Source organism: Varroa destructor, unplaced genomic scaffold, assembly GCF_002443255.2.
Source record: "Varroa destructor unplaced genomic scaffold, Vdes_3.0 BEIS01000003.1, whole genome shotgun sequence".
Taxonomy (NCBI): domain Eukaryota; kingdom Metazoa; phylum Arthropoda; class Arachnida; order Mesostigmata; family Varroidae; genus Varroa; species Varroa destructor.
In genome coordinates this window covers 13,514,050-13,524,865 of record NW_019211456.1, presented here as the reverse complement: position 1 = coordinate 13,524,865, position 10,816 = coordinate 13,514,050, and the positions used below count along the sequence as shown (strand labels likewise).

Below are 10,816 nucleotides of genomic sequence, written 5' to 3'. Positions count from 1 at the left end.
ATGGAATCTGGAAAATCGCAGACACTGTCCAATGATTTCGATGTTTCTCCAATAGATAGGTCTTCGGTGTTTCGCAAAAGTTGAGGAACAGCGCTTCCATTAAATCGCATTGAACTCCAGCACCGTTCGTAACACACAGCTATCAGCACCCTACTTGATCGGGTAGCCGAAAGCTTAGTTCGGCGGAAATAAGCCATTGACACAAAAGACAATATAGAAATTCGTCGTCTATATATCGTAGCCGTCGCATGGGGAAGATACCGTAACAGGGTTACGGGTTCGATCTGTACGTTGCGTCATTTCGTTGACCCCGAGTGTCGAGTAAATGTGTCGCTATAGGTATCTTTTTCAACTTTTTATTTGGAAGGAACCTATTCGATGCAAGTACCCGTGATCAACGGACGTTCGCCTCTCTGTTTCGAATTTTACGCCCGACATCGCCGTTAGGCATTCCATCAAGATAGCTTCCACCGCGCCCGGATTTTACCCGGATTCGAACTTACGTCTCCCACTACAGAAGCTAAGAGTGCATTTCCTGTATGAATCACACGTCTATGTGCCTGCGTCTTTTTTGCTATCTGTAGTTATTCTAACGAATATTACTTGGGGCTGTTTTTTGGGTCCATGTTTCATTTTGGGTGTATTGGTGGTATTGGGATACGGACTGCTGGCACTATGGATCGTTTTCTCTCACTAGACAGATATGTCACAACTGTCAGTATTTCACTCGTTACTAACATTTGCTACACATAACAACTGCCATAAGATGCGTGGATGAATTAGCCTGTTAAAAGTAAGATTATTCTGCAATTTTCGAAGATAGCTGTTTGCGTTTTGGCTACCAGGTTCGATTAAAATGCCATCCATCTCCGGCAGTGAGCAACACTTATCACCGTTTAAAAATTTTCAGAAATTTCCTTTTGAAACAACCTGCTGGACGCGAACGATATTTATTATCCCGCTTATTATTACTTATAAATCTAGTACTGTGCACATAAAAAATGTTGACCCATTTCAAAGTTCTAAGTTAATAAAGATTTCACTTTTTAATGTATGTATAACAATTAATTTTTTTTATATTTAAAAACTCAGAGGTAGCATGACGTTGACGTACACTTCCTCTGTTATATGTTCATCTCAATAGATAAAAAAAAACATGTAAAAGAAAAGTCTATATTGCACAACGCGTTGCTACATGCTGAATAGAATGCAAAAACCGTACATCGATGGAATACGTTTGATTAATATGTATGGGATAAATATGTTGGTAAACAGTTTCGCTCACTTCTTAACGACCGATTAGAATGTAATATAACTAGAGTAGAGTTATTACATGATAAAAGTTACAATTTTGATGTAGATATTTGTTTTCATTGTCATTGCAATACGCGTCCTGCTCTTCTAAACTGGTTTAATCGCACAGTAAGGATGCAATATATCTAATCGTTCTGCAACGAACCGGGCTTGCCACGTCTTCTACGTGACCTGGGACATACCTAATGATGCAATACTGGCCGAACTGATGAGGACACGTTGTTAGCTTCCTTGTTTGACTCTTTACGGGGTGTGATATTGCCTCAGAGAAAATGGGGAAGTACCCACAAGCGATTCTGTTCATTCCTCTATATCATGGCCGGAAAATTCGGTAGTTATGCTCGTGCGATACGCACTAAACCCCTTCGGCTCAATTGGCCCGGTTGAGGACAAACGGGGTATCCTAGGTCTCCTCTTACACCTCCGATAAGATACCCGTCAATGCATAATTTACAAAAATCGAGCTACAGGCTGTTAACGTCACTGTGGTTATCTGATTTTTACGCAAGTGCTTTCGAACAAATTGGGCAACGTTTGCTATTAGCCTTGTAAATCTCTGCAGAAGAAATGCTCCGATCTTTATTGTAAACGAGTTATATCAGGTTCATTGTTCAAACGAATGCATTGGTACATAGTATCGTTTCGTGTCGTTCAACGGGAGAGGACAGTGACATTTTCAGATTTGCTATTGTGATTATCACCCTTTGAGCTACCAAAGTGGCTGGAACATATACTGCCGTCTTCTAAATCGCTATCCAAAATTTTCTTCACAACCATAGGCTCTTCACGTGACATGAATCACCTGCGAAGAACGTACTGTTCTAGTACTCCACGATGCTGTTTCCTGCTATCAACTTTGATTAGAGACACGTAAAGGTCTTCGATATTTTTGAATCTTCCTCATAACCAGAAGATTAACTGCAAGGGCGCTTACAGTTTTGCGGGATTCATTTCTGATGTTATTCAATCCTCGTTCGCTCATTTATTAGCGGCTAAAATTTACGTTTCCTCCATAGGTGCAATGTTTTTCCACTGCCGTCAAACCTATGTCCGACGAAATCATACAACATTTCAAATTCGCACGACATTTAGTAAAATAAATAAAAATATAATTGTGAGTAAACTTGTAGATTGTATGTATTTCAAATTGATAGAGGGCTAAGTACTTAATTCTTATTTTTGGTATAACTCTTTGTCACTTCCTCGCATCACGAAGCGTCTCTTTTCCCTACGAAATTCTTTCCTCAGCTAATTTGTGTGCATGTATAAAATGGCGTGCTGTCTACTAACAGCATCTAAAAAGTGAATTCATGTCAGCGCGTACCCAAGTATATAATGATCCGTCTTTCATCTACCTGATACAAATGCATATGTCCTCGATCTGTTTCTTTCGACGATCCTACCGTCAGAGGGCCTTGTCCAACCTCAAGCAGGAAGGACTAGAAGAAGGCCTTTCGCACGGTGGCCAGTGAATGGCAGGGAAGCTACTGATGGCAAGAGGACTATGGCCGTCAAAGACTTGAAGGCGCCCCACGATAGATGGACATGCCGGGGGTGATCATGGCGTGCGTCTCGCAGATTGGCGCACCCCCAATGTGGGAGGTGAAATTTGAGACGGTACTTTGGCCGGCGGCGGGGTCGACTCATGGACGGTAACAGTGGTAGTGATGCCGACTATCGGATCGACTCGGCTCGGGTCAGCCAGCCGTCCGTCCGCCAGATGTGTGTGTACTGAGGAAAATGGGGAATGGGGTGAGACCGAGCTGCGATACCGAAAGTACGAAAGAGAGAGAGAGACAGCGAGATAGATAGATGGGAGGCAAAGGGCCGGGTAGCGCCAACTGAACGGCGGTCGGTCCACTGAGAACATGGCCAGATGTGGTCAGCTCGGCATAGAGCATCGGCGGGCGCAAGCTGTCTACAACCAAGAGCCACTAAAGAGCACCCAGCGCTACTGGCTGGGCAACGCTGGGTGCGCGGAATGAACGAGAGACGAGGAATGAGCCGCCAGTGAGAGCAACTAGCCAGCGCTAGACGGGTAACGTCGAACCTCAACCGACCAGAGGACACCGACCAAAACAACACTTCGCCTGCGCTTGATGCAACTTGTATACCACTAGCTTAGCGACGCAGCGGTCCTATCAGGGGGCAAGCCATCTCCATCACCATCCAAAGTCTGGCCGCAAGGACTCCTGCAAAACACAAAAAAAAAGCTAGAGAAAGCGTTCTCGTTCGGTTCGTTTTACCGGACGGTCATACTAACCCACTAAGCCTTTTCCGCCCAACTGCTACCCGCCTGTCTGCCCGTTAAGATTCACTCGGTGTTCTACCATCGGTTACAGCAGCAGAAGCTGCAAGCATTGCATTCCTGTAACCAATCAGTCCGGATAAGCTGTACCAAAGAGCATGACAAGCTAACGGCAACATCGATTACGTCATCCATCCAACAAATGCTCCTACAGCTGAGACGTCCGGTCTCGTCCTGAATAACCTTTCAGTCTACAGTCGGCCATCAGGTAAACAGTTGACGTAAGCACCCACCTACAATATCGTCAGAAACAGACATCAAAGGAGATAGGAGTCCAAGAAAGAAGCACGGACATATCGATGTCAACGCCATAACATCTTTCTTACGCTTTCCATGTCCAACGTGCGCTTATCACCTTGCTGTACTCTTCCGTTGCATACAGGCTGGCTGTCCTCGCTCGCTCGCTTCGACCCCTGGGAATCGCTGCTGACACAGTTACGTAAGGAGTTTCGTGTCTGGTTCACTTTACGCGAGTAAGAAGAATGGCCGTGAGATGGGTACGGAACCTATGACAGATAAGTAGATGCACGTAATGCTTATGACCGACGGTAGCATAAAACTATACGGGAGCACATTCCAACATAGAAAGACCTCTTATAGTAAAAAAGTACACCGTAGTTAACCCTTGGGGCGATGGTTGATCTAAGACGTTCGTAGCGTAGCTTAGCGGTTGGCGATCTTCAAAAGCCGCATATAGTCGACTTTATATTATTAGGATTCCTTTGACATGTGCTTTGCGTTGGCACCACCCGCTGAATAGAAGCATGTTACTGAGACGATACACTCAGAACAAAAATATACTATAGAAAAAACCTTAAATACACCTCCTTGACACAATTAATAACAGAAAATGTCATACGGCTTTGAAAATTGTTTCTTTCGAAACTAATTATAGAGATGATTTTTAATCGTAACCATTGTTGCGATAAAGCTAATCCTGAAATAATAATAAAAACGCTGAAATTGATCGAACAGTAGAAGATATTGTATGCTATTTTGCTAGGCTTTCGCAAAGACAGTTAGCTGTCTCTTCAATATAAATAGAAGGGAACAAGTGGCAGCTACCAGGATGTGCGTTAACGAGACGTAGGAATCCAACGCAAAGCTGAGCATCTCTAGAGCCCCCTTGTGGTCAAAGTAACCCCTCAACTTTTGCTACTCGTAGGTATTGTTGGAAAATGTCACTGTCATCTGAAAGGGAGAAGTTTCGTTGAGGGTATGTACAACAGCTGTTAGGCTAATAATAAGCTAAAGGCAGAGGCCGCATATCGACTATTGCAGTTAGAGCTTTACAGGCCGAGAATAATTTTACCAAATCCCTCATTTCGAGGATAATATGCATACTAAAATATTGAGTTAGATATCGCAAATAGCTAAAAGAGTCTCTCGGCCATATAATTGGATAGGTTACCAGCACAGAAACCTTGTGCTACCAATGAGCTAATATGTACGAAGCTACAAGCAGAGGCGTATTTTACTACATATAAGAGTCATTGTTAAACTCGTATTACTCAGTTGGCTGTGATGCTGTGTAGCGTACCGACGCTGCTATAAACGTATTGAGTGATTTCTATTGCAACTATAACGATTTTGTTTCAAGTTAAGTTTCAAGTTCTAAGTTTCAAGTTAAACTTTGTTTATCTATCTACAATAGTAACTCAACTTCACCGCTAGTTAACTATTGCGGCAAACAGTGGCGTATCAAACTCGTTTGACCAGCAAACGATCAGATGCTGTTCAATGCCGGTCTTGTCAAAAGTCAACACTCGGATATCTGTACATCGGTACGAGTGTCACAAACAGCAAAAGACTCGCAGCGTGATAAAATAGTTTACTTACTTAAGTCTATGGCAGGAGACACTATATCGGAACAAATTATCTATCTAGCTCGGCATTATAGAGGCGAGGCACAGAGTTCGAGCGGCGTAAATGTCACTCGATAATAGGTTGCCTACGCAACAGCGGCTTTCAATTCGAGCATTAGAACGATCTCACTAATCCGCCGAATTACATCATGTCATGATAATTCTCGCCAGCAAATCGCCTGGTCCGCTACTTGGCGATGATAAAAGATGTTTCGACGATTTTCCAATTGTGACGACTATTGCCCTACCCTAAACCTACTGTAGTCTACTAAGGAACATATGCTGTGACCCATGAGTGACTCATACGTATAATGGCATTGGCTAGACAATATATTGCTCAACTAGTCATTGTACTTTAATCGTTATCCAATTATGTATAACTTACAGCAGCAGTAATTTAGTCGCCTCACCTCAAAGAAGTCATCTTAACTATCCAGTCAAAAAAACCTAAATAAGTATACTCATTAACGCTGGTGTATGTAAATCGGTCCACGGGAAAAAAAGACTACCACCAACATGCGGGCTCGTCCGGGATCGTCTCCTATGCTAGCCAAGTGTGACGTTGATTTTCTAATAAGTTCGTAACTATACTCGTACTATACGAGTAGCGGTAGCGTTAATGGCGGCGAAGAGACCCTCTCCGAGGGCAAGAAATCTTGTTTCTTATTGATCATCGGCTCCAAGATTGCCGCCTCAAACTTCTCGGGTCCGATCGCCATTTATTGGGACGACGGTGCTTGACGCCCTTGGTGACTAACGTGCGTCAGTGGACTAGCGAATATAGCTAGTTCGAATACGAGCTGCGCCCGGACGCCTGAATATCCTATGTTTCCTTACCATCCTTCTATGTCATGTATGTGATTGAAATATCGGTGACTTGAAGACACTCGGACTTTAAGACGCAAGTTCCCGAAATGGATACACGCTCCGAGCTCTTGAGAAAGCTCGAAGAAGCCGACATTGATGGAGCGAACACGAGTAGCGGTGTCGTGCGGGATTCGGAAATGTATGAAAAAATTAACTACATCATAGGATACGTGTTTCTCATGTTCACGTTTCAAATGGGCGCTATTTGCGGTAAGTTGACTGCACAGTGTCGACATCTATGTGTTTGATATATTTTGCATAGATAACTATTTAGTCTAAATCATTTCAACGCTATCTATGGCTGTTGAGACAAAGATTCTCCAGAATTCTGAGCGGCTTCGTACCGCTTGACGCGGTACGCATAGGCGATTCGTCACCGACAACAAAGTAGACGTCGAGATAGGATTTCATGAAGCGCTGCTCGCCGTATGTGTACAAGTGATTACTAGCCGAGTTCTAACGTAGTAATGTAGCTCTGGAGCATATGCTGCAGCTGCCAGAAAGGCAAAGAATTTAGTAAAAGACGTGCTGGATGATGGCCGGCAGCCTAAACATTTCCAAAGGTTTCATGATGAATAGCTTCAGACACTGTCGATGAAGGGACAGTTTGTGTAGATTTAGCAGGAACTCGCTGATCAGATAGGAGTGATTCTAGAAGCGAGTTTAAATCGTTGAAGCTCTACAGGAAAGATAATACTATTTTCTGTATCGCATTGTTTACTGACACCAAGCAAGATGAGTTTTTACTAGGCTTAGGCGCAAAATATCATGAATTGGCCCGGAACAATCAGCTAAATTTTATACAACACGATATAGTCACAGAGATAAGACCTTTCGCGTTTTTCCTGTGATATAGAAAGAGCCCTATATTTGAATTTCTATAACCTTGTGAAATGATTTATACAAAACGATTAAACGGAACACATAACTTTGGCCGTACGAGGAAGCATCTTCCAGCTAAGCTGAGAACTTTAACTTCAGGTAGTTCATCGGCCAGCCTTTGCCAAAATGCCACATATTTAGATCAATAAAAAAATCCACAGACTGAAAAACGGTCCTTGGAAGACGAGGAAATCAGAAAGTAACATTTTAAAGCTAAGAAAACCATGAGCCGTCCGATAAACAGCAAAGGATCGTGATTCTTAATAGCAATTACCTCGATGATCGAGGTCTTCACGCAGTTTTCGAAAATACAGTTGACCATCAGTCAACTATATTTGTGAGAGCTATTCAGCCGCACATTTATCACTATAGGATAGATTCTCCATACTATCAGGTAAAATCCATTAATTTTTCTTATACAAAACAATTGAGCCCTTTGATCGACAACTAGAACTTTATTAATTTATCATAGCTACTTAAATATACACGTATCAGACATTTCATAGTGTTTTCTCTAATAGTTGATATGTTTTAGACAAACGAAGTATTATTATCTACTTTCCGAACATCGTTCTAACTTCTAGTTCACATATACGTTCATGTCCGATATATTTACCAGGTACATTGTGGATTATTGAACGTAGTACTAACGCTGAAGACCGATTCATGGCCGCCGTCGAGTATCGTATGTCGGCCGTCACGTATTTTATAATCACCTCAATATTCACAGTATCAACCAGCCTATACCACAGTCGTTTCCCCTATAATGTCGTTATTCTGACCGTAAATCTCTCAGGCCTGGCCGTCGTTTTCTTGATCCAGGTAAGGAAAAGAATACTGATCGATCACTTTAAGGGTGTTGATTCTTTTAGATGATGCACTTCTGTAAGGTATGTCTAAACAACTTCAAATATTCTAAAACTAAAACGAGTTTTTGTTTTTCTTATAAACGATGTCCGATGAGCTATCCGAGATGTATATCTCATCTACTGTCAATGTTCACTTAGTCACTAACTTATTCTAATAATTCTTGCATAGTTAATTTTTATCAGTTGATGATCACAGAAACCCAGGGTGCAAAGAAACGGTGACGAAGTATGATAGAATATTGTAGGAACTCTATCCTGGTTGTTCTCAGAGACTTCACATAAGTGTCGCTCGTGAAGTGAGCATCTTTCCTGCTAGCCTTCATGTGCAGTTTATAGATTTTTCGGACAAGTTTCTATCTTATTAGAATTAGTTAACAGAGAATTGTCAGTAATCCATGTACAAATGCACTTTGCTTTGTTATATCTGTCTAACCAGGTGCTAAAGTTTGGCCTGGAGCGTTCAAAACTGAGTGATATCCCAGCGGTACGCTTTGCATCCCTCTGCTGCATTTTACTTTCTGGTGTTTCATTTATGGCGCCGGTATTTTCGTCATCATTGATCGTGGGCTGTTTGCTGCGATTGCTTATCATATTTTCAACCATGATATTAACCCTGATAGGCTATCGACTCTACGAGGTAACACATTCCGTGAAGTTCACTGATTTAAGACATACATGTTTTTTACAGTCATCTAATATGAGTCTCTACAGATAACTCTGCTGACAAATCTAGAATTTATTTTAGTTTAACTTAACAGTGGACATTCTCTGAATAGTAAGGAAGTAGTCTGATTACTTCAAAACGATCGAAGGAGGCGACGCAGATTGGCAACCAGACATTTCGCGTACACGAGTTCCTGGTAGTTAGCAAACGTATAGTGCAGAAATTGCTCACTAACCACAGGAAATGAGACTTCCAGATCAGCAACCAAACACGCAGGGGGACACGCAGGGTCACGACTGTGATCATTTTGCTCACGGATGGAAACTTCAGTCTTTCATTATAGATAGATGGCTGCAGGTGTGCTAATTAAATTGATGGAATCCATCTGTATTCCAAAAAACTTTTCGATACCTCGATCAGAGTTGAATACTCACACTTTTGAAAATTAGAATGTCTGTTTCCCGCACGCCGATGACCACATATGCAAGAGAGGTGTTCCAGAAAAAATGTGGCCAAAAAAATCCCAGCTGCGCGATGTGAGCCCCTTCCCCATAAAGTTCATGTTGTGAGCCTGATGATAGGTCAGAATAGAATGATCCTGCAAAGGCTGTACCCGTTCACGGAACGGTAGTAGTTGCGGAGTAGTTCACGGCATGCGAGAAGTTGGATTAACTGAGGATAGTGTCATTCAAAATTGTTTGGCCACCGAAGTTTGGCTTGCCATCGGCATAGTACAACTTGTGCCATGTCTAATAACATTATTGAATATTACCAATGTTACTTTGCTGACTATTTTATTGTTTGTAAATATGCCGAATAAGGAAACGCTGGGTCTATTGGATGCTATTAAAGTGTGTATAGGTAAATATCTCGAAAGTATGCATGCCGTCTTCTACGGAGCTGGCACTGCCCGAACGTTGGCCAAAAGTCAAGCTGAGAAATGCTTGGCACATTATTTAATAAATTCTTCCAGGAGAAAAGTTGTGCAGCCCTAGAAATAGGTAAACAGCCCGAAGGGGCTTTTTGAGCTAACCGACATTACATTTGTTCGGGCGGAAGCAATCTCTAGATGGATGCAGGTTATAGCAAAGCCGTTTTCTATTCTGTGCGAACGTAAACGATACAAAAGGTTACTTTAATTATTGTAGGAGTTATTGGTGGCCGTTCCTACCTGTTGTTACCACCAGTGATAGCGCCGATTTTGCTTAGGGTTTTTTTTAAGGATCGTTAGTGTAGACATTTCCGGACTGTAGCCTTAGAAAGGTCGCTTAGAGTGAAAAAATTATCTAAATCCAGACAAGTAGCTTTAATGAAATAGTATTTTTAATATCTCTTTTTTTTTGTCTTGCCTATTTATTAACAGGAATTCAGATTTTTATCTCTGTTTCTACTTTTCTTCGTACTACTTTACGTTGTTTGGCGTTCGGAACGTCTGGCTCGCGAAAAGCACGTGCATCATGCCAAAGAGCACGGCAGTAGCGACGCATTTGGTTTGTCTATGGAGCTTCCGACAGCAATTGACGTTACTCTTCAAATCCTAGCCGGACCATTGGCTGTCTTTACCGGACTTCTCGCCATGTCGGTAACTATGCTCTTACCTCAGCACCCGTGGCTTTGAGGTCATGTTCCGCACGGCCTACCAATGGTATATATAGATACACACATATATATATATATATATATATATATATATATATATATATATATATATGAAAATACCAGAAAATTAGCTTTTTAAAAAATGTAAGTAAAAAATAAAAATTTGCTTTGAACGATTGGAATACTTCTTTTATGTATGAAAAATGCTATATTTCCTGACAGTTGTAAAAAAATCTCTCTTGCTCTTCATCAGATTTTAGAATAAGTAAAATTCATGGTTACTGTTCAAAGCGTTTCATCACTACCCACCGAAGATATGAAATCTAACTGCTGTAACGGCTATGGGTCTAACCATTTAATGGCGGCACGACTCCAGCGAAATCTATTCACCGCTCTGAACGTAGAATGTACATCTTGTCCGAACGCGATACTGGTTTTTCTAATGACA

General features: G+C 41.8%; 1 protein-coding gene across 2 annotated transcripts; it reads left to right on the top strand.

Moving 5' to 3' along the window:
• Positions 1 to 5,125: 5,125 nt before the first annotated feature.
• On the top strand, positions 5,126 to 10,506 carry LOC111246961 (uncharacterized). Of its 2 annotated transcripts, XM_022797422.2 has the most exons (4): positions 5,130 to 6,564; positions 7,856 to 8,058; positions 8,542 to 8,742; positions 10,133 to 10,503. In XM_022797422.2, exons 1-4 carry the CDS (start codon positions 6,402 to 6,404, stop codon positions 10,385 to 10,387), a joined length of 822 nt encoding a protein of 273 aa, XP_022653157.1. In that variant the 5' UTR covers positions 5,130 to 6,401; the 3' UTR covers positions 10,388 to 10,503. The 2 variants fall into 2 exon arrangements, with proteins under 2 accessions (XP_022653158.1, XP_022653157.1); XM_022797423.2 differs by lacking the exon at positions 8,542 to 8,742 and having other exon boundaries at positions 5,126 to 6,564; positions 10,133 to 10,506.
• The last annotated feature ends 310 nt before the right edge of the window (positions 10,507 to 10,816 follow it).